The sequence below is a fragment of the Arvicola amphibius genome, chromosome 8, assembly GCF_903992535.2.
Source record: "Arvicola amphibius chromosome 8, mArvAmp1.2, whole genome shotgun sequence".
NCBI classification, from domain to species: domain Eukaryota; kingdom Metazoa; phylum Chordata; class Mammalia; order Rodentia; family Cricetidae; genus Arvicola; species Arvicola amphibius.
In genome coordinates, this window is record NC_052054.1 from 59944581 (window position 1) to 59969775 (window position 25195).

Below are 25195 nucleotides of genomic sequence, written 5' to 3' on the forward strand. Positions count from 1 at the left end.
TGTTTGGTTCTTCTAACAAGCATGAAAACTCAATATCGGCTTTACAACAATGGCCATTTTGTAACCACGACCACTGAAGAGATGTGTAATTTTATAGTGTGGTGGTCAAGTAACTATGGAGGTATACGGATATGCTCCCTTTGTGGTCTTATTAAACCTCACAACTTAAAAAAATAAAATTCAGTCTGTACTTTCAAAGTGTCTTTAGATTGACTCTGTGCTAACCATTAGGTATATTATTCAGATAAATCTTAAGACATGGTCCTTTTTAACTATTTTTCTATGTGTGTAAGAGACATATTAGAATAGCACTCTCCAAAAACCAATTTTACGCATATTCAAGGAAGTGTGCTACATGAGAAGAAAAAAACCAAAAATGTCTCCCTAAAGTTTACTTCTCTTAAACATTACATTAAAAATAAAAGCAAATTAGTTTGCATAAAGCAGTGTTACAGAAAGGTAAGGTGTAAATATTTTCTGAGTAGGACGTTGGAAAGTTGATGGTACAGGAATGTAGGAAAATTGGTATTTTATTTTAATGTGACAAGTCTTCCTACCAGCCAATTTCTTACCATTACACAGCTACCAAAACAATAATCCATTCCTAAGTGCATAATAAGCCCTATTTGTCCTTCACTGTCCATGAGCTGTCACTCATCACAGTGACAAGCGTATGAGTTACTGCATACTTCTCCAGAAATATGATCAAAGCTGTTAATGTGAACATTTTGGGTTTTTAAACTCAATAAACCATCAAAGACTCTATGTTTAAAATCATTGAGTTCCAAGAGAAATACAGGTTTGCTTTTAATGTATAAGACTCTAAGTGAGACATGGGCTTGACATTTTGTGACCACAGCTACATTAGCTAAAACATAATGCTAGACACTGAGGGAGGAAATTGTAATTATAAACATTTAAATAGATGTTGAGCTGATCTTTACTGCTTTAGTCAATAATGCACCAGTTGTTACTCTATTATTATGAAAATAATAAAAATAAACAATGTGAAAAGCTATATTGTTTTTTTCTTAGAAAATAAACCATTATATATTCAACGCATTACAATGTTTTTTTAGCTTACTCTCCTGCTGTAGAACTGTGTGTAATTATACTGTGTTGTTCATGTAAGAAGCCTAAAGTATAGTTATGTATCAAGATTCTTATAAAATTTAGTGTATGAATCATATTTCTTTTAAGGTTGTTTACATTTTATTTTCTAATGTGTGTAATTATTCAGGTGACATCAATCCTGTTGGAGGGAAATGTGTGTACCACTATTCCCTTTATTTGTGCATTGATATCCATTATGTATATCTGTATTACAAATTATGAAAACTCAAAAACAAACCTGATATATGAAATTTCAGTAGCTCTGGTTGTCCTTGAGATATCTATGGTTGAAAGATAGATCCTCTACTCTTTATGGGAATTTAATTGAATGGGAATTTAAATTAACCTATTTTACAAATACCTCATTGTTGGCATTCTATATTGCTTAATGTGGGAAATATTTGAAGCAAGGTGAAAAACAAATCTTATGCATAGATAGGGTGGGTGCCCTAATCAGCCTTTTCATATGACTATCTTCTCCCTAATTGTATAACTAGATTAAAGCATATGAGAAAGGAAGATGGGCAATAAGATTGAGAAATACTAAAAGAAAATACTGTTACACAAAAGACTTTCTATCTGTCAGTCAGGAATAACTGCTAAGATATTTAGTACAGGGACATTTGTTCTTTAGAATGCAATATCCCAGCCTTACATATTCTCCTAAACAAGTTCTCTACTAAATCAGAGGATGCTGATTGTGTCATTATGCTACAAATAATAAATCATAAGTCTATAAAGACCACATGACACAGTAAACCAACACAAAAATATCTGGGACATTTTTCCCTTAGTAACTTAGTAACCATTAAATATACTAAATTTGTAAAGTATCATTAGGTGTGGGTTTTTTTGTATACTAAAGATGAAGCCATGCTATTTTAATAACTAAAAGCATTATATACTTTAAAGTCTAGCCTTAAAAGCATGAACACTATCAATTCATATTTAGTTTAAAGTTTTCATGAGACTAAAGGTATTAACATGATAATAGAGAATGCATCTAGTAGATACTGAAATGACTGATGACAGTCTGCCTAATACTTTATTTTGTTTTAGTCAACTTTAAACACATTTGAAAATGTAAGTCATTTTTATTAATATAAAATTTAAATATATAATCCTTAAAACTAAGATTCAGGATAATTATTATATATTTTATTACATTGCTGAAAATTTGTGTGTGTGTATATATATATATGTGTGTGTGTGTATGCCATATATTATATAATAAATAATATATGTATGTGTCTGCATGTGCATGCATGTGTGTTAAATAAACTAGTAAACAGAAAGAAATTTTTAGTGTTTTATGAGATTCTAATAAGTGTGATTTTAAAGACAGCAAATATTTTACTAAATGAGAGAATGATTAATGAAACAACTAGAATAAAAGCTGAAAGTTTATCTGTGAAGGTCAAAAGTTATAGAAGGTAAATTGTTTCAATAAGAATAGAAACAATATTATAATTTTAACAGGTCAAAAATAATTAATTATAAATTCAGACAATATTAAAATATTTGTTAAATATAATTGTGCAGTCAGTGCTTTTTTCCTTATTAGGTGTTATATGATTTTTAAAATTTCAGTGTGGTATATCTCAATAATATATAAGTAGGAATTCTGTTATAGACTCAGTGGTTGATTTAGGCATCAGTGTTGACGATTTCAAATAAAGATAACACACATATTGATATTTTAGTATTAACTGTAAATTCAACAGACTTAGTAGTCAGATGGGAAAGAAGTTTCAATAAGGACTTCTCAGACTACATTGACCTATGGGCATGTCTGTAGGGAACTGTATTGACTGCATTAATAGATGTGAGAAGACCCACCCTAATTGTTGACATCTGAAAAATTGCCTGGCCTGTCATAATAGACAGGCTAAAACACAGAAAATAAGCTACATAGGCATCCTTTATGTGTAGACATAGTGTGACCAGCTGCATTATTCCCTGCTGACTCAACTTCCAGCCATGTTGGCTGTGACCTCTAATGTGAGCGAAAAATAAACAATATATCTTTTAATGCTTTGTTCACAGTAATATTATCACATGACAACAATAACGGAAACTAAGATATACACCTAACAGTTTCTTTGTTTTTCTGTGTTAGTGTCCAATCTCTCGGCTTTGCGAAGGATAGGCATGTGCCCTGCCACTGAGCTACATCATTGCTGAATAGTTTCCCTCTCTCTTTTCTATAATTTAATGGAGATAGAGTATGTATTCTTTATAAAAATATAAAAAATAACATGTATACTGACTTCAGTAATGTCATTGATTCATTGCAGCTCTCTGTATGATATAATTTTAACTTATAAGTAAAAGCAAAATACTATATTTTAAATTAAAAATAAAAATTATACTTCCTATTGATTTAGAAGAGCAATTAACTACTACCTGTAGACCATTTCATTTCCTCTGGGGTTGCATATCAAAGCTGCTTTCATACTAGGAAAAACTGGTTTTATACAAATTCATTTTAATTGGGGGCTTGCGTTAGAAATTAACCTGAACCTAGACATTCTTCTGCTCATCTTAATTAGTAATGATAAACAAAGGTATTCTGGAAACTTAGACATAGGCTTACACTCTTTACATAGACTAATAAATACAGTTTATCGTTTAATAAATTATCAGACATTAATTAATAGAATAGTTAAGAGCTTTCTGATAAGGTGTTTGTTTTATATTGCTTTTTAGATATTCAGTAAATTATTTTTCATTCTTTGAGAAATAAGATAGAGCAAGATGATTTCAAATTTACTCATTAAATAACAAATAATAATATAGTCTGTCATTTTCTTAAACATAAAGTCAATAGAATATGACATACTACCTGACCTTATATTTTCAAATTGAAAAACACATTCTTTGAATGGGAGTTACCTTATTATCTTTTTAATCAATACAGGTAACACGTCAACATAACATCTCATTTTTATAAAAAAGGAGAATTTAATAAGTATTTTGAATTATTTGTTAATTTTGTATAAATACCTCATGTTTTTTACTAGCTAGTGTATCTGCAGCTGGAAAATAAACTCAAGTCTAGTTCAAGAGTTCAAAAGAAGTACTATTAGACTTTGGCATGAGTGATGCCTACACAATTTCTCAGGACAGTGTGGTATTAGGAGCCTTTCTTCCAGTATATATACATTGCTGAAGAGTGAATACATGGGAAGATACACAAAAATGTTTGTTCATGTGGAGTAGCTTCTCTTTGTTCTATGTGCTGACTGAAAACTATTCTAGGCTTTAATTCTGGAAAAAAAACATTTGCACTGGCTTTTGTTGGTTACTAAACAAATTTGTTATTGATCTAAAGACACTAAAAATGTCTTATTGTGTTTCCTAGGATCATAAAAAAGTAGAAGCTAAAGGATCACAAATTTTACAATCTAAATTTGAGTTTTGAGGAAGAATAAAAAAACTGAAAAAAAAGCCCTGCTACATAGGTTCACTTGCTGTACAGCTGCTTGCTACAAACAAATGCAAACTATTGTGATCTTAAGTAGTCAACTTTTAACATTAAACAGTTAGGTAACATAATAAATTAAAAAGATAATTATGTATAAGTTTATCAGAAATATAAATATGTAAAGATTTATGCTGTATATATAATTTATTTTATTCTTTTTATAAAAAAGTATTGCCCTACTTCTAGGAAAGTAAATGATTTTATCAGAAAATTTAAAGAAAGCTCCAAAAGGTTTTCAAATATTCTTTGTTACAAAATTTTAAAAAATTCATATTTAATTTTGACTATCAGGCACATAAATGCACATAGTCATAGATTATGAGAATTTTTATCTAACATAAAAATCTACATCTAAATTCTAATACTTTTTACCACAAAGTATAAAAACTCAAAAACATAATGGACTTCAGTGTCATTATGGTACCAGTAGAATTCAGAATCTCGAGGCACAATTATCATCTTAGTTAAAAGTAGCAGAAAGCCGTTTCAATAATTAGGACTGCTTTCAGAATTTGACTATAAAGACTAATGTCTACCTACCACACTTGCAGCTTAATGACACAACCAGCATGCTTTCTGCCACAAATGGTAGCATAGTCTGTAAAGTAAGTGTATATGATTCTTAGAAGTTTGTAAATCTACGGCACCCCAAGAGAAAGGAAGGAAAGTAGATTGTGACTTTTGACAATTATTAGTTAGAAAAAGAGGTAACAATTGCCAAAAAAATCACAAAAGTGAGCATGTTACCTGGCTATGACAAAGAGCACACAACTGACACCCAAGTAAGCCAGCAGAATATACATCCAGATATCAGGGGAGAGAGGATTCAGGAAGGAGAAGACGCCCGGGTTTGTACCATTGGGCTTGCGGTACAAAATACTTATTCCAAGTGTCATAAACGGCTTGGAAAAGTCGATGACCTTCTCTCGAACATAGGTAATAGCCAGTGGAGCAACTGCGAGGTCAGCTTTCTGTGGAGAGAAACAGAAAAACAGGAAAATAATGAAGAAAATTGAATCTAAGTCACAAGTAAAATATCTGTAACTGAAGATTTTACACATAATAATTTTTGTAATGATTACGTTAAGATCAACAGTGTTTTTTACTCTAAAGAGATGATTTACTGTTTAGTAAGTTACCAGTTCCTATGTGCTTCCAGTTACTACATCAGCCTTGATGTAACTAATTAGGAAAAAAGAGATAAAATTATGGAATAAAAATAAAACTTGTAATACAGTAAATAAAATTATTCATAATGAAACTTTTAATAATTGCTTTTACTGTTAGTCTTAAATTTTTATTTTATTTTTACTTGCCTGCATATATTGATAGAATTACAAGTGTAGTGATGACCATCTCAAACTATTTACCTTTCAATCAAAAATAATTTTCTGGACAAAGGGGATGGCTTTGCAGGTAAAAACTTGCTACAATATCTGACAAGCTAAGGTGCATCCCTGGAACCCACATGGTAGAAAGAGAGAACAGACAACCACAAATTGTCTTCTGATTTCCATATGTATAGTACCAACACTCATAAACAAATCATACATTTGCATACATACACATATAAGAATGTAAAAAGTTTAGTTTTCAAAAATATAGAATAGTTCAGCCAAAACATTTGACCTTTAAATACTTAAGACATTCTTTAAATCACACAAAACTGAGAATTGTGTACTAACCCCAAACTTTTATTTCTATTCCTCTAATTTGTTTTATATTATTTAATGAAAATCCTCATGCCATTGTATACATCACATTAAAAATGAGATTGTCTTTTTTTCACATTTTCTTTTAATTGAAAGTTGATTATTTTTTCATACATTATATTCTGATTATAGTTTCCTCTCTCTGCTTCTCCCAGTTCCTCTACATCTCTCCTCCTCTCCAGATCCATTCCCTTTCTACTTCTCACTAGAGAAGAATAGGCTTCTATGAACATAGTTGAACAAATACTTTTGTAGTATGATTGGGCATCTCTAGGGTATATTCCCAAGCATGGAATTGCTGTTTCCTGAGGTAAGTTGACTCCCAGTTTCCTGAGAAACCACCACACTGATTTCCAAAGTGGTTGCACAAGTTTGCATTCCCACCAACAATGGATGAGTGTTCCCCTTACTCCACATCCTCATAGGCTCTTATTGGTGTTTTTGATTTTAGACATTCTGACAGGTTTAAGATGGTATCTTAGAGTTGTTTTGATTTGCATTTACCTAATCGCTAAGGAGGTTGAGCATGATCTTAAGTGTCTTTTGGCCATTTGAACATCTTCAGTTGAGAATTCTCTGTTCAGTTCCATACCCCATTTTTTAATTGGGTTAATTAGCATTTTAAAGTCTAGTTTCTTGAGTTCTTTATATATTTTGGAGATCAGGCCTTTGTCTGATGTGGGGTTGGTAAAGATCTTTTCCCAGTCAGTAGATTGCCTTTTTGTCTTAATGAGAGTGTCCTTTGCTTTACAGAAGCTTCTCAGTTTCAGGAGGTCCCATTTATACATTGTTGCTCTTATTGTCTGGGTTTCTACATAGGAAGTGGTCTCCTGTGCCCATGTGTTGTAGAGTACTTCTCACTTTCTCTTCTATCAGGTTCAGTGTGTTCAGATTGATATTGAGGTCTTTAATCCATTTGGACTTGAGTTTTGTGCATGGTGATAGAAATGGATCTACTTTCATTCTTCTACAGGTTGACATCCAGTTATGCCAGCACCATTTGTTAAAGATGCTTTCTTTCTTCCATTGTATACTTTAAGCTCCTTTGTCGAAAATCAGGTGTTCATAGGTTTGTGGATTAATATCTGGGTCTTCTATTCAATTCCATTCGTCAACATCCCTGTTTATGTGCCAATACCAAGCTGTTTTCATTACTGTAGTTCTGTAACAGAGTTTGAAGTCAGGGATAGTACTATGTTCATAACAGCACTATTTGTAATAGCCAGAACCTAGAAACAACCTAGGTGCCCCTCAATAGAAGAATGGATAAAGAAGGTGTGGCACATATACATTTATACACATATACACATATACACTGAGTACTACTCAGCGGTTAAAAAAAACAATAACATCTTGAACTTTGCATGCAAATGGATGGAAATAGAAAACACTTTACTGAGTGAGGTAACCCAGACCCAAAAAGGGGAATATGGTATGTACTCACTCATAAGTTGATTCTAGCCATAAATAAAGGACATAGAGCCTATAATTCATGACCCTAGAGAAGCTAAATAAGAAGGTGAACCCAAGAAAAACATATTGTTATCATCCTAGATATTGGAAATTGACAAAATTGCCGGGCAGGGGGTGGAAGAACAGGGTATGGGTGAGGTGGGGATAAGGGGAGATGGGGGAGAGAAGGGAGAAGGAGAGGATGGGGAGAGCTTGGGGAAATGGGACACTTGGGATGGAGGAGGTGTGGATGTGGGAGCAGGGGAGTATATAGCTTAATTATGGGAGCCATTTTAGGGTTGGCAAGGGACTTGAAACTAGAGGGGATCCCAGGTGTCCAAGGAGATGTCCCTAGCTTGTTCCTTGGGCAGCAGAGTAAAGGGTGCCTGAACTGGCCTTGTCGTATAGCCACACTGATGATTATCTTGCATATTACCATAGAACCATCATCAGGTGATGGATGGAGATAGAGACCCACATTGGAGCACTGGACGGAGCTCCCAAGGTCCTTATGAGGAGCAGAAGGAGGGAGAACATGAGTAAGGAAGTCAGGACCGTGAGGGGTACGTTCACCCACTGAGACGGTGGGACAGATCTAATGGGAGATCACCAAGACCAACTGGAATGGGACTGATCAAACTGGATTCTTTGAATGTGGCTGATGTTGGAGGCTGACTGAGAAGCCAAGGACAATGGCACTGGGCTTTGATTCTACTGCATGGACAGGCTCTGTGGGATCCTTGTCATTTTGGATGCTCTTCTTCCTGGACCTGGGGGGAGTTGGGAGGACTTTGGACTTCCCATAGTGGAGGAATCCCTGACTGTTCTTTGGCCTGGAGAGGGAGGGAGTGGGGGTGTGGGAGGAAGGGAGGGAAGGGAAGTGGAAGGAGATGGAAATTTTTAATAAAAAATAGGCTTTTAAGAGATAACAACCAGAAATAAAAACATAAGATTTTCAATTTCATGAGGATGCTAATTTCTGTGGTGCCTTAAATATCTTAAATAACCAATGCTTTAAACTCATTTTACAGCCATCTATCCAGGGTGGTTTGATGCTCTAAAAATTGTATGAGGTCATTATAATATTCTAATAACATTGTGGAAGTATAATATTCTAATGCTTTGAAGAGTCATTGTAATATTTTAATGTGATAAACGTATCCATGCTAAGAAGCTATATTTTTGCACCCATTTTATTTTGAAAAACATAAAGAGCTTTCTGAGGTAAAAATTTTCAATTTACAGTGCACAAGGGAAAAAAACTAAATAATAAATGCAATTAATTTCTCCAGAGTACTGTTTGTTGGCAATATTATTTTGTAAGCTTTAATATGTTGAAGGACATAGGAGTAGGAAATATTCACTTGTTTTGGAAGTAGTTTCTCCAAATACTGAGAAAACAAAGTGTCCTCCAGAATCTCATGTGTTTATAATCATACTTCATGTTTATAAATCAGGGAAATACCAGCTTTAGAATAATTATTTATGTATTCTTTATTTTCTGTAGCTCAGGTATTATATTGGGAACTTCATATGAACTATAACATTTAATCTTCAAATAAATTCTCTATTATTTCTTCTTCTGAAAAAAGGAAAATGAGTCAATAATGTAGAAAGTTTATTCGTTTTTATGTGGTGAACTCAGCAATAGATAGAACTGGCTACACATAGAACCAATTGGAAACTACTCTTAGGACCTAACAATTCAAAATATCTAAGAAACCAGCAAGGAAGTCATAGAAGAGTAAGTTGACATTCACTCACTCACTCACTCACTCACTCACTCACTCACTCACTCACTCACACACTCATTCACGCATCCATTCAAAAAGTTCGCAGAAGTGGGAGATCACAGTCTGTGGAAATTAAGAGGTTGAGTAAATAAAATACTTATGTGGGAAAGAAAAATAACGGACAAGACTAAAGTTTGAAAGAACAACATAGCAAACTGTCAGAGAAAGAGAATATTTACTATTCTCTTTCTATTATAAATATATATTATATTTATTATGTATATTATATTATAAATATAATATATAGTATAATATATTATAAATATATATTATATTTACAATAGAAATATATATACTATTTATATTTGGCAAATTAAGGAAAATACCTTATCATGTATCATATCTTTATGAGTTTAAATTTTACATCTAATTTTTTATCATAATTAAGGAAAACTTTAACTATCTATCTTTAATTCTACCAAAGACACCAGAAGGATGTAATATTACCTCTTAACAGGAAGTGCATTGTAAACAACTTCCAATAATCTAGAATTAACACAGACATCTGTATAGTCACCCAATTTTTTTTGTAACATTGGAGTATCAATTGTCAGCCTATAGGCTCATAGTATAGGCAGACTTTTCCATGAAGCAGGAAATTTAAAGGTCTATTTTGCCTTATAATTGCAAAGTTCATCAGTTGCTTTCTTCTGTGTGCTGCAGAATGTCTGACAGTTTCGTCTATAAAGCAAGAACTCCAAAGGACCACCCATTCATTTGGAAAGTTTAGCAGTCACTTTACTGTGGGTCCTCCTGCATGTCTAGTTCAAACAGCATATCATTAAGCAGTGATGGTAATACCAGCTTTTTTTTTTTTTTTTGCTCAAACTACTAGCCTTGCCACATTGAAGGCAAATTCCATAATAATTTTTTCAACGCTCGCCAACCTCTCTTAAGTAATATGGAGTTACCAGGAGAAGATTTATCTCCCTGTTAAAAAGTCTAAGTGCTTAAAACATTTTAAATGTCAAATTCTGTAGGTCTTTGAAGTGTGGAAGATTATTAATATAACTGAAATACATCTCTGTATATCTAGAAAACCTAGCTAAAATGAATAAAGGTTTATCATCATAGGAAACTGATGTAGAATTCCCCTCTGTATGCTGTGAATTTGTTTTATTAGCATTACATAATAAAGAAGCTGTTTGGCCAATGGTTTAGCAGAATATAGCCAGACTGGAAGAGATATATATAGAGAAAGGGTGGAGTCAAGAAAATTCCATGTAGCACCAAAAGAGAAGAAAGCGCCTGAACCTTAGAAATCTTACTGATAGACACAACATTTGGCAGTACACAGATTGATAGAAAGGGTTAATTTAAGATAAACAAGCTAGCTAGAAAGATGCCTAAGATACTGGTTTAAGAGTGTTGTATTTAGTATAGTTTCTGTGTAATTATTCTGGTCTCAGCAATCCTGAAAAAATGAGCAGTGTCTGACTGCAAAGTGGCCCTCAATGTGGCTTCTAGACCAACAAAAATGGGAGCCAAGGGCAGCTTCTTGGTAGCTGTGTTTTCATTTTTCAAACATCTTCTGTTTGCTGGCAGTGAGCAGAGGCACAGCTTCTCTAAGAGAAGGCTTCCTGCCTCAGTGGTAGCAGTAAAACCTGGGCAGCTCCTTTAAGAAGGTGTCCTGTTTTGTGCTATTTGCATGAACAGCACTGGACTTTTCAGGAAGCCAAGCACCTGAATGGAGATTTTTGGCAGCATGCTGTAACTTACTTGGTGGCAACATGGGCCAACTTCTTCCCAGAGATGAGGTGGTGAGGACCTGGCAGTCCCAGAGCTGGGGGTAAAAGTACCTCCATCATTTTGAAAGGCTGAGAGAGGTGGAACCAGCATCCAGGGCCACTGCGACCAAGTTGCTTACCATTTTAAAAGCAGTCCTGGTCAGAAAATGATTACAGATACACAATAAAGACAGATCCAGACAGAAATAAACCTCTGAATGACACACAGTATATTTAAAAAATTATATATGCTTGGGAGAGAGAGGAAAAAAGAGTAGAGACAGTTATAAAAAATAAAGTTTTGAAGAGACAGTAAAAGTAATATAAAAGAATACAGACAGACATAAGTTAGAAGAATAAAAGTAAAATAAGCCTTGTAAAGATGGAAAATCCACAGAAAATTTATATTATACTTATTATTGTGTTTTCTTTGAATATTTTGACTGTGCTAAGTACACTGAGTACATTGTACAGGCTGCTAAACTAAACCAACATATATTTTAAAGGTATCTTGACTTCAAAATTTGGGTCTAAGGATATGTTGCTTTGGAAAAGAAGTTCTTGTTTCCACAGAGGATTGAAAGCTGTAGATTCCTCACCAGCTTATATGGTTTGATCAAACAAGACCTCCTGAAACAATGCCCCAAATGGTCCAGCATCCATGACAGCTTGTCCAGCATCCATGACAGCTTCAGGACTGCTGGCAGAGATGGACCTACCACACAGGACACCCCATGGAAGACCTGATTAACAGCACCCCAAATCAACAGGAAGTAGTCTGTTGGTGAAGGGAGCCACTTTTTTGGTTCCTGGCCACCAAGCTAGCTTAGATCTGAAATAATTAAAAAAAAACTATATTATTTAAAACACTGCTTGGTCTATTAGCTCTAATATCCTATAAGACTAGCTATTACATTTTAAATTAACCCATCTCCATTAATCTGTGTATCCCCAGATTACATGTCAATGCCTTCCTGCAAAGTTTCAGCGGCTCCACAACATCTCTCTGACCTCTGTCTTTCTTTCTCCCAGCATTCAGCCTAGCTTTCCCTGCCTACCTAAGTTCTGCCTTGCTATAGGTTCAAAGCAGTTTCTTTATTCATTAATGGTAATTACAGCACATAGAGGGTACTATGACATCAGTATTCTAAAGAACCATGTCCAAATCCCCTAAATGATTGTTTATACATGCTCATTTACATTTAAAGGGGATATGCTATAGATATGGATACTTTACATTGGTATAGATTTTTTGTTTATTGGTATAAATATAAGGTCAATTTTGTTTTATGTACATTTCTTCTTTTGGTTAGGTATTTTGTTTCTACAGGTAATTTAAAATGTAATATAAAATTAAAAAGTACAGATTAATTGAAAGTTATTTATAGTACTCAAGCTCATAGACATTTTTGTTAGGTTTTCTATATGTGCAGAGATATATTTCAGATGGACAGGTATTCCTCAAATCTTTGAAAAACTTACAGTATATGGCAATTAAAATGTTATACAAAATTTAAGAACTTTTCATAACAATGAGACTCACCTGCTCCTGGCAGTGCCAATCTATTTCAAGAGGATGATGGGTATCAAAGAAGCTGCTTTTGGAATTTGTTAGCCAGTTGGGCAAGATATTATTCTTGCCTGGACTGCTTGATGGTATGCTGTATAAAGAGGACATGCAGGACCCATAGAAAAAAATGACTGGTGAAGTTGCCTAAAGAAGGTGAGAAAGTCCTTCAGAGTTCTGCTTCATAAAATAGTCTACCTGTCATTCTGCAGGACACAGAAGAAATTGACAGATAAACTGTCAATATAGAAGTAAAATGTCCTGCTTCATAAAAAAGTCTGCCACACTGGATATGGATGTCCCAATGTTACACAAGAACTTTGGGTAACTGCCCAGGCAGTGAGATGTCTCTGTCAATTACAGAGTTTTGGAAGTTACTTACAATGTACTTCCTGTCTACTTAGGTAATATTATATCCTTCTGGTGTCTTAATGGATTTGGAGAATAGATTATTATAGTTTTCCTTAGATATGATAAGATAACAGATGTAAATATTGTAACTATAATTCTTGCTTGATAGCTATTTTATTATATGTAATTTTACTATGTTAAAAGCAAAACCTTCCATTTTATTTGGACAGAAAAGGGAAGGTAATGTGTGGTTCCCTTATGTATGCTGTGAATATGTTTTATTACCAATGGTTAATTAAGAAGTTGTTTGGGCCAGTGGCTTGGCAGAATATAGCCAGACTGAAAAGATATAGAGAGCTGATGGACTCAAGGAGATGCAATATAGCTGCAGAAGAACACACTGTACCTTAGGAACCTTACTGGTAGGCCACAACCTCATGGCAATACATGGATTGATAGAAATGGTTTAATTTAAGAAATGAGTTAGCTAGAAAGACACCTAAGCTATTGGTTGAGCAGCATATTAATCAATAAAGTTTTGTGTGTTTATTCAGGTCTGAGCAGTTGGGAAACAAGCAGTCTTTGACTACAGAAGATTACTAATCTGTATTTCATAATCATACATTATATTTTTAAAAAGAGCTTTAAAAATAAAATACCATAAACCAGAGCAGAAATACATATACACAGTGTAACAAAGTCAAGCTTACATTTGTATCAATAGACCAAGATCTAGGTCAATGTAAAGTATTCATCTCTATATCATATCTCTCTATAAATGTAAACAAACATTTATAAGCAATCATTTTGGTATTTTGGGTGTAGTTTTCTCCAAACTGCTTTCTGCTGTTTGTTGAGCAAAGTATTTAGGCTTCATAGAGACCTTTCATGAGGTCTTATTTCATCAAACCACATTAGCCTGGAAGAAATTCACAAGTTCTCATCTTCTGTGGAAACAAAGTCAGACCCTCTTTTCTAAAGTAACATATCCTTAGATGCAAATTTTGAAGTCAAGATACTTTTATATTGATTTAATTTCTCAGACCCCAGAATCAAATGTTTCTCTGAAGTCAAAAATCCAAAGAAAACACAATGATATACATAATCCAGACTATGTGTATTACATCTTTATGTAGTTTATTTATTTTTACTCTATTACTTTTTAATATGCATTTTATTATCTTACTCCTCTACTCTATGATTGTCTGTGCTTGTTTTTCTGTCAATACTCTTTTTACTCTCTCTCCCAAGTCTACATTCATTTTTTAAACAAACTGTGAACTGTTCAGTGGTTTGTTTTTGTCTGAGTTTGCCTTTATTTTGTATCTGTAATAATTTTGTGACTAGTTTCTTAAAATGCTAGGTGGTGTGGCTAGAACTATGGATGCTTTGCCTTTTGTCACATCCCAGTCCAACATGGTGGAGGCATGTTAACCACCAGCTCTGCAAATCAATCTCAAGGCCATAGCTCAAGGGATGCAGTAGGTCTGTCACCATTAAGCAACTAGTATCATTCTGCTTGCAAACCCCATTTAAGTGCAGGACCTGAAAGGGCCAGAGTTTTGTATTACCAGCATGAACCAGGAAGCTGACTCTTAAAGAAATTACTCATATTTTGCTGATAACACTGAGTCAAAAAGAATTCTCTTAAAGGAATCATGACTCTGCTTGCCTCTACCATACAAAGGCCACCAAAGAAAATGCTACTACCAAGATGCATTTATTAACTCTGTTTATTTTTGTGTCTAGAATTCCTACCCAAGTTCTCTCATGTTTTATGGATGTATTCAGCCCACATTAATATCATACATAAACAGAAACTGCTTTTTCATTTTCTGGCTGCTAAAACCCAACTAATCACGCAGAAACAATATTAATTAAAACACTGTTTGGTCAATGGGCTCAAAAATATTCCAGGATGAATCTTTTATGGCAAATTAACCATTTTCTACTAATCTATATTGCTGTGAGGCTGCGACCTACCAGTAAGATTCCATCCAGCATCTGTCTCCTTTGGCAGAAACATAGCTCTCCCTGACTCTGCCTACTCTCTATATTTCTGTTTAGATTTCCTGCCTGGCTTTACTCTGCTAAGCTATTAGCCAAAACAGCTTTATTCATGAATCAATAAAAGAAACAAACATACAGAATGATTCCCCACATCAGGTATTGAATATCTAACATTTCATAAATTAATTATAATTTCTTAATTAAATTAAAAATTCATATTATAACCTATAGTGAAGTGGAAAATATTTAAGTTTTCTCAACAATGAAATACTGTGACCAATCTATTAATCACAATTTAGTGATAGACATGGAAGAGTCTAATGCATATTAAAATGTAATCCTTTCAATGCTCGTAAGGATCCTAGAAGCCAAACACCAGAAGAACTATAACATCACAGTCAATTAGATAAAGAACTCAATGGAGTGTTTAGGGGAAGGTTTAAAAGACACTTTATACTAATTCTGAGCAAGAAATATTGCAGATAACAAATATGGATTCTGAACTGACTTGTGACTTATACTCTCTACAGATATTTCTTCCTATGTTTGATTGCCCCAGAAATGTATTTATTCAATCTGAACTTCCGTAGCTCTCCAAGGGGTTTCTTGTCTCAGTGGAGAATACTAAAATTTCTTATCAAGTATATATTAAATGTCTTTCATCAACAAATATATTAGAGATTTATCTGATGGTTTTTTATGTGTTTACATGTCTCACTCTTTGTGTGTATGTGTGTGTGCTTGAGTACATGCATGTGTGTGTGTGTTGTCTTTCACTGGGTAATGGATCAATTATTTTAAACATTATGTTTCTGGATTTTTGGGGGGTTATTGAGCTCTACATTTTTCTCTGATCACCTCCCTGTCTCTCCTCTCCCCCTTTCAGCCCTCCCCCAAGGTCCCCATGCTCCCAATTTACTTAGGAGATCTTGTCTTTTTCTACTTCCCATGTAGATTAGATTTATGTAAGTCTCTCTAAGTGTCCTCAATGTTGTCTAAGTTCTCTGGGATTATGGCTTGTAGGCTGTTTTTCTTTGCTTTATGTTTAAAAACCACCTATAAGTGAGTACATCTGATAATTGTCTTTCTGTATCTGGGTTACCTCTCTGAAAATGTTTTCTAAATCCATTCATTTGCCTGCAAAATTCAAGATGTCAGATTTTTTTCTGCTGTTTAGTACTCCATTGTATAAATGTACCACATTTTCCTTATCTATTTTTCTGTCAAGGGGCATTTAGGTTGTTTCCAGATTCTAGCTATGACAAACAATGCTGTTATGAACATAGTTGAGCATATGTCCTAATGGCGCAATTGAGCATCCTATGGATATATACCCAAAAGTGGTATTACTGGGTCTTGAAGAAGGTTGTTTTCTAATTTTCTGAGAAATCATCATACTGCTATCCAAAGGGGCTATACCAGCTTGCTTTCCCACCAGCAATGCAGAAGTATTCCCTTTTCCCCACAACCTCTCCATCATAACTTGTCATCAGTATCCAATCTTGGCCATTCTTATAGGTATAAGATGGACTCTCAGAGTTTTTTTTTTTTTTTTGATTTGCCTTTCTCTGATTACAAAGGATATTGAACATTTCCTTAAGTGTCTTTCAGCCATTTTAGATTCCCCCGTTGAGAGTTTCTGTTAAGATCTGTACTCCATTTTTATTGTATTATTTGTTCTTTTGATGACCAATTTCATGAGTTTTTTGATTATTTTGGAGATCAGACCTCTGTCTAATGTGGGGTTAGTGAAGATCTTTTCCCATTCTGTAGGCTGTCATTTTGTCTTGTTGACCAAATCTCTTGCTTTATAGAAGCTTTTCAGTTTCAGGAGGTTCCATTTATTAATTGTTTCTCTCAGTGTCTATGCTGCTGGGGTTATATTTTATAATCAAGTTTTGATTTCAATAGTAAGTATGTTCTCCTGTAAGTTATCTTCTTCTTCCTCAAGGCACACTAGATACATTGACTGCCCTCTATATCTTTTAGTCTTTTCAATGACTCTATTTGAGTCCCTCTGCACTGTCTGTTAGTTAAATCAATGAACATCTCCTTCACTTAACTAACTTATTATATTAAATATAATCTAGTGAGTTCATTTTTGATGACAAGTAACTTAAACTATCATTGTCAAATTATTTGCCTAATTTTAAAATTCATGGTGCTGTGGAGTTTATTCTTTTAAACATAGATTATTGACATTAAAATATTGTTGTCTTTATCACCTTCTTTAAATTTTTGTCATTTATTATAATAAAATAGATGGATTGATTTTTATATTATAACTTTTAATAGCTATATTTTATATCACGGGTAACTTTATGTTTTTTAACATATTTGGTTATTGTGAGTTTTTCCCCTCTCTATTGTTTTTCAACTCTCTGTACATAGCTTGACATGTCCTTTTCCACTGTATCTGTTTATCTTCCACTCAGTTTTTCTTCTCTACTATTCCATCTCTCAACTGTATTATTTAAAAATGAGTTGTGCTCACAAATTACAATTTTATTAGTAGCATATCTTATCTAGTATTAAACAATTAGGCTTCTTAAAGAAATTGCTAGTAAAATGGCTAATCTGTTTCTATTCATAGTATTGAGTATGTAACCTTGAAATAAAGATCCAGTTTATCAGATGTGAATGGAAAATATACTCTAAAGAGAGTAAAAGAGAGACCAGAGAGAATGGGGGAATAAAGAGATAGATAGATACATAAATTATAGATAGATAGATGATAGATAGATAGATAAATAGATGATTGATAGATAGATAGATAGATAGATAGATAGATAGATGACCAATAGATAGATGATAGTCTGTTAGATTGAGGTAGAAAGAAGATACATACACAGATAAATGAATGCATACATGCATGCATGTATACATACATACATACATACATACATACAACAGATGAAGATACTTGAGCAGGTTCTTATAAGTAAAGCTAAATAAAGCCAAAAACATCTTCTTGGTCAGCAATTTGAAAACATTAATAGGAATAATTTTAAAGCAACATGAGATCAAAAATTTTAGAAGAGTTATCAATTCACAGTAATAGTGAATACAATATTGTAAAAAAATACCTCAATGAGCTACCTAAAACACTAGAGAAGAGAGAAAGAAATTCTATTCTTTAATTAAGACCTAATCATTTAAAAATAATAAAAATGAATCTATAGGAAAGGGATGGTGTCGACAGAGAAAGAGATGAGGTATACAAAATTCCTGTACATAAAAAATCAAAGCAGAATATAAAAATAAAAATGGTACACTATGTAAAAAATGACCAACTTCTTGATCACCTCAAAAAGTGAGATGGGGTAAGAACATGATAGTAAAGCATTTTATCCATTTGGAAGGAAACACTGAAGAAGAACGTTTTGATACATTAGTTATCATTCTCTTTAGGACACAAGAATATCTTTTACAGCTCAAGGATATGTTTTCCTATATCGCCAGCTACGAGGAGTAAGGGAAAAATTTAGAGCACCATTCTAACATAAATTAGAGAATGCTGGCTACAGTGACTCTGCAGGGAACCTCCTCAAGCATTAGCGATCTGTGTATATTTTATACAGATTTTATTTTTCCCATCTCATTATCATTCTCAATCTTAGTTTACCTTTCTATAAGAGGGACAGTGAAACAGATAATGTCATTAGCACTGGGTCATATTTATAGAATGGTAAGTGCTATGAACCAACAGATAAAGCACGAATTATGACATAGATATAGCAGTAATAGTGAGCAACAAAAAGTATACCGATGAGAAAAATATGAGGAATAACTTACATGACCATTCAGCTTATATATTGGTATACTAAGGAAGAGTTATTGAATAAGCAGAAGGCAGCATTGAATTTATGTAGCATTCATTTTCAAATAGTGTGACTCAGAAAATTATAATATAACAGTAAGAGAGGCAGTTGAGAGGCATCTAGACATGAATTCAAGAAGCTTTGCTGTTCAGAGTGATTGATGATCTTCTATAAAAACACTGAACTCACCAAGAATAATTAAATTGACTGTCTTCAAGAGAAAGGCTGAGTCAGCAACCAAACTTAATAGTACATGAGTAATTGTAAAAGTGTGTAGGTGAGAACACCATAAGAAGAAGAATGGTATACACAGAGGACTAAGCCTCAAAGAAGCATTGTTTTCCTGGGATCTAAAAACATCAAGAATTTGTCAGTAAAGAAACCAGGAAGTCTCTTATTTTTCTGTTAAGTTTGACTTGTCTATTGGTGAGAGTGGAGTGTTGAAGTCTCCTACTATTACTGTGTGGGGTTTGATGTATGATTGAAGTTTTAGTAATGTTTCTTTTACATATATGTGTGGTCTTGTATTAGGGGCATAGATGTTCTGAATTCAGACTACATCTTGATGGATTGTTCCTGCTATGAGTACAAAGTGTCCATCTCCATCTCTTCTGATTGATTTTAGTTTGAAATCTAGTTTGTTAGATATTAGGATAGCTACACCCTCTTGTTTCCTAAGTTCATTTGATTGGAAAACCTTTTTCCCAACCCTTTACTCTGAGGTAGTGTCTGTCTTTGAGGTTAAGGTGTGCTTGTTATATACAGCAGAAGTCTGTATCCTGTTTTCATATTCATTCTGTTAGCCCATGTCTTTTTATAGGTGAATTGAGTCCATTTATATTAAGAGCTATTAATGACCAGAAGTTGTTAATTCAGTAGTAGTGTTTATGTGTTTCCCTTCTTTGGCTTTTGCTAGTAGGGTGTTACCTGTTGCCTGTGTTTTGTAGGTGCAGTTAGCTTCCTTGGGTTGGGGTTTTATTCCTACTACTTTCTGTACAGCTGTATTTTTGGATATGTATTGTTTAAGTCAGTTCTTTTACATGGAATATTTTGTTTCTGCCATAGATGGTGATTGAAAGCTTTGCTGGGTCTAGTAGTCTGGCTTGCATCTCTGATCTCTTAGTTTTGCAGCACATCTGCCCAGGATGTTCTGGCTTTCATGGTTTCCACTGAGAAAATTGATGTAATTCTGGTTCTACTTTATATATGTTACTTGATATTTTTCCTTTGCAGCTTTTAATATTCTTTCTTTGTTCTGTGTTTTGCATTTTGAATATTATATGGCAATGGGACTTTTTTCCCCTGTCTATTTGGTGCTCTGTAAGCTTCTTGTACCTTTTTTGGGATATCCTTCTTTAGGTTGGGGGAGTTTTCTTCTATGATTTGTTGAGTGTATTTTCTGTGTCTGTGCTGGAGTTCTCCTTCTTCTACCCCTATTATTTTTAAGGATGGTCTTTACATGGTGTTCCAGATTTCCTGGATGATTTGTTTTAAGAATTTCTTTGTTTTAATGTTTTCTTTGACTAATGAATCTATTTTCTCTATAGTATCTTCAACAACTGTGATTCTTTCTTCTATCTCTTATATTCTTTTGGTTATACTTGCCTCTGTATTTCTAGTTCATTTACCCATGTTTTCCACATCCAGAATTATCTGATTTTGTTTTCTTTATTATCTCTATTTCAGTCTTCAAGTCTTGAACTGTTTGCTTCACCTGTTTGATTGTCTTTTTTTTTTCTTCTGGTTTTCTTGTGTTTCTTTGAGGTATTTATTTCTTCCAATTTTGTGTTTGTTTTATTTTTATTTTTTAAGGGAGTTTATCATTTCCTCTTTAAAGGTCTCCATCATTTTCATAAAGCTACACTTAATGTCATTTTCTTCTGCTTCTTCTGGGTTAGTTTGATCAAGTCTTCCTGTTGAATGTTGAATGCTGAATTGGGATCTGGTGTTACCATGCTGCTTTTTAGGATATTGAATGAATTCTTGCATTGATGCCTACCCATCTCTTCCTGCAAATGAGGCTGTCAGTGTCTCACAACTTATTCCAATCCTTACAGTACCTGTCTTGAGTGTTTGGGATTTTTTCTTGGTCTTCTCTCTACTGTCAATGTCTGTGTCTCAGAAAGCATTTGAGGTCTCTCTAAGCCTGCTTTCTTGGTCTTTTCTCCTAGCTCACTCTCTTTGTCCTCTCTCTTGGTCTGCTTAGTATTGTAGCAAGCTCTTAAGTCTTCTCATTGTGGAACAAGCTGTATTTCAGAGTTCCACAGAAGTTGCAGGAGTTTGTGGGCAGGGTGGGGCTAGTATCTTAGCGGGTCCTAAATCTCCTCATTGTGGAGCAAGCTGTATTTCAGAGTTCCACAGAGGTTGCAGGAGTTTGTGGGCAGGGTGGGGCTAGTATCTTAGCGGGTCCTAAATCTCCTCATTGTGGAGCAAGCTGTATTTCAGAGTTCCACGGTGGTTGCAGGAGTTTGTGGGCAGGGTGGGGCTAGTATCTTAGCGGGTCCAGTGGATGGGTTAAGTTTGGGGAGGAAACTCTTCTCCTGGGTGGTTAGAAAAGCCAAGGGAGTTGGGGGAGGATCCCAGGGATTTGTCCCACTGTGGAGGTCATAGAGAGTGGGGTGTCCCATCATTTGGCTGCACACTCACATCTTGAGTTTTCTCAGTATTGGAGCAAGCTGTGTTTGAGAGTTCCAACAAGGTTGCAGGAGGATAGGCGACTTTGTGGGCAGGGTGTGGCTAGTAGATTGGGAAGTCTGGTGGATAGTGTTGGGTTTTGGAGGAGCCTACCTACAGGAACCTCTCCTTATGGCTGTCTAGAAAAGAGAGGAATTCCTGGAAAGGACCAGAATTTGTCCCACTTTGAATGTCCTAGAGAGTAAATTTTTGATCTTAGTGTCTGTGAAATCAGTGATCTGTTCATAAAGTCATCTTCTGTGCCAATTCTTCATTTTCTCTCCTATCATATACATTGTATCTGATTTTATGTAGAGGTTTTAGATCCGTTTGAACTGGAGTTTTTGCAGCATGATAGATATGGATCCATATGCATTCTTTTACCAACAGACATTCATTTTGACTAGCTCCACTTTTTGATGCTGTCTTTTTTCCAGTGTTGTATTTTGACTTCTGAGATGGCTAGACTCACAAATAAAATCAAAAGATCTTATTTTTAAATGTATTATTCTCTTTTGCGTATATGTTATTTGTGCTCTCACCTGGTCCAATGCATTTTCATGCTTCTGCAAGGATATCCACTTCTCTGGATATTTATAAGATACTTAGCACTATAAAATGAACTTCATACTTTTCATGGTACATAATGTCACCTGTGACACACATGCTTTCATATTTATGCTGTCTTAGCAGAGCAAAGTGAGTCTCAGAGACTTTCACAAATTGGTTAAGATCATATTTCAATAAAGAGTCAAGAAGGGTGTGAAATCTGACCCACTCAGTAGCATCATACAGGGTATATTTTGTTAAACTGTGTTAAAACAAAATACATTTGAAAAATTGGTTATCATTCAACTGAAAACAAAAAAGGTGTTAAGAAATATTAAACTGAAGTTGAATTTCAGAGGGGAAAACAAGGACAAATATTCACTAAATTATTCAAGCTCTATATTGACACTAATAAGCAAAGAGTCATTGTTCTTGAAAAACAGAAAATTTTATATACATAAATTGTTCTTTACTTCTCAGACATATTATTAATATTTATCTACATATAGAAAAATATATATTCATAGGTATAGTGCACATCAGTACAAATTTCTCTATGCAAATATAAACATATAAGAAAATACTTGTCATGTGGTACATGCTATAAAATTTTACTTTTAAAAGTTAAGGGCAAGTTTGATTGTTTTTCAATGTAGCATAACAGATAATATTTTTAATAATGATAAATACGTACATTATAAATTTAATTAAATTAACTATTCAACCTGAGCTGTTGGTAAGACATGCTAAATAATTTGGTTAGAGTGGGGAACCCTGATGGCTCCTTGGCCTTGAGAGGGAGGGAGGGGAGGTATGGGTGGAGGGAAGGGGAGGGAAGGGAGAAAAGGAGGGGAGGAGAGGGGAGGAGGAGCAGAGGGAGGGGGGAGGAGGAGGGAAGGAGATGGAAATTTTTAAATATAAAAAAATAAACCATGAGGAAAAAAAAGAAAGAAATACATGGAAATAAGTGTATTGACAATTATGCATACATAACAATTAATATTGTTCATTCAGGGTGATATAATGACTTAAGATTACTGACTGACAGAAAGTTTTATCATATCTCAAAAAATATTTTGCACCATGATGACAGATTAATTTGAAAACAGGGGGATAACAAAAAACATTTTGTTACGAGGACTTTTCCTGGCAAACATCCAAGGATTACAACAGCACAACCATACAAACAGCAAGGAATTGACTGCCTTAACAAAGGGACTCTGCAGGGTAATGAGGATTGCACATTAATTCTCACTATGCATTGATGAGCTCTCTGTGAACTTTGCCAGGGCTTAAACAACAGTAACAGGTCTCTGGCACTTTCAGAATTATATGGGTCTTGAACAAGGCTGCAGAAATGAGATTTGTGTATCTATTGTTTTTTTTATATTTTTTCATTTGATGTTGTGGGAAAGCACGTCTTAATAATTTGGAATTATTTTTGTATTAATTAGAACTGTGATCATCTAGAAGTGTATAAAATATAGTATATTAATATTTGCAACATTTTCATCTAAATAAATTAATTTAACATCTTTCTTCTTAGGTAAAAGTATATTTATGAACATTTTAATGACAAAAGGTAGAAAGTGCATACACCAAATTATGTAAAATTCTTGATATGGTATTTTATTTTAATAACAAAAAGGACAGTGTGCTACCTCCACCTATCCACATAAATAACACAATTTAAATTAAAAACATATTTTCTATTCTTAAATTTTGCTCATTAAATAGTGTTCTCAAATCTTATTTATAACACAAATAACATTATTATTTAAGATGTTGATTCAAATTGAAAAACTTGACCATCATGTGGTTTATGTTTTTGTGGGTCTGGGTGTGTCTGTGTTTCTAGAAAACAAATGATATTAAACAGAAAGAAGTCTGTGATAAAATAATATAATCATAATAAATGAAGAAAAAAGCAAGTGGATAACTTACCTAAACCAATATGGTTATATAAAATAATAGTATGTTAAAGAAGAATCAGGTTAGAAATACAATTGTAGATATCACCAGGAGTCAACCAGTTCAATAATGTTTGACCCTTTTACTTTTACATAATGAATCTATGATAGTATATAGCTTTATTTTAAAGTTAACACAGATACAGAAACATTTTCTTTGCTATCCCGCAGTGCAGAAAAAGAGGTTAAAGAAAAATTTATATCTACATATTTATGATATAATTAGTTGACTATCTCTGCCAAGAGAAAGGCCCTGAAGTAAGTATACTTAGAAAGATGCAAGAAGAAGGTGAAATTGTGTCTGCCTCAGTCATAACATTGTCACTTACAAATACAAAGCAAAACTTTTAAATATTTATATTTAGAATACAAACATTGTATGCATACTGATATGAGGTGTAGACATGGTTTTCCCAGTAGAAAACCATAGGCAACATACAGTAAAAAAAAGCGTAATTATCCAATAACTTTGAGGTAATAGTGTGACTCGAAAAGCTATAGTTCCTGCCTTCTCAAAAGTAATATATAAACTGAGAAAGAATTCATAAAATAATGTATTAAAAAGATAAACATTAAAAGGACAGATAGATTTTCATGTAAATTTTAAAAAAATAGCAAATCTATATTAAACAGATATTTTAGTGAATGTAAGATATAAAATTAAAGGACACAGAGTCTAGAAAAGGATTAGAGTTCAACATCCATGTTGGGTGGCTGCAGGTAACTCCAGCTACTTAGGATCCAACTCCCTTTTCTGTGCTACACAGATACCCACACTTACATAGAATTAACACAAACAACTTCATATATACCTTAAAAATACAAATTTCAAAAAGTTAAAGGATAAAACAACTATTTAATAGGATTAAATATTAAACAAAGTGTAAGTAAGAAAGAAATATAAATATAGAATAATAAAATATAGGAAAAATAATGTATAAATTAATAAACCTTGCAAACAATCCTGCTT

The 25195-nt window shown here is 33.7% G+C and overlaps 1 protein-coding gene across 7 annotated transcripts in view; it reads right to left on the reverse strand.

Annotated features, from left to right (window-relative positions):
* The window catches only part of Grik2 (glutamate ionotropic receptor kainate type subunit 2), a 618878-nt gene that overhangs the window by 146022 nt on the left and 447661 nt on the right, over positions 1-25195 (reverse strand). For all 7 annotated transcript variants that reach the window (XM_038339004.1, XM_038338998.1, XM_038338997.1 and 4 more), the window contains one exon: positions 5348-5571. In XM_038339004.1, coding sequence (XP_038194932.1) covers positions 5348-5571 — 224 coding nt within the window. The remainder of the gene's footprint in view (positions 1-5347; positions 5572-25195) is intronic.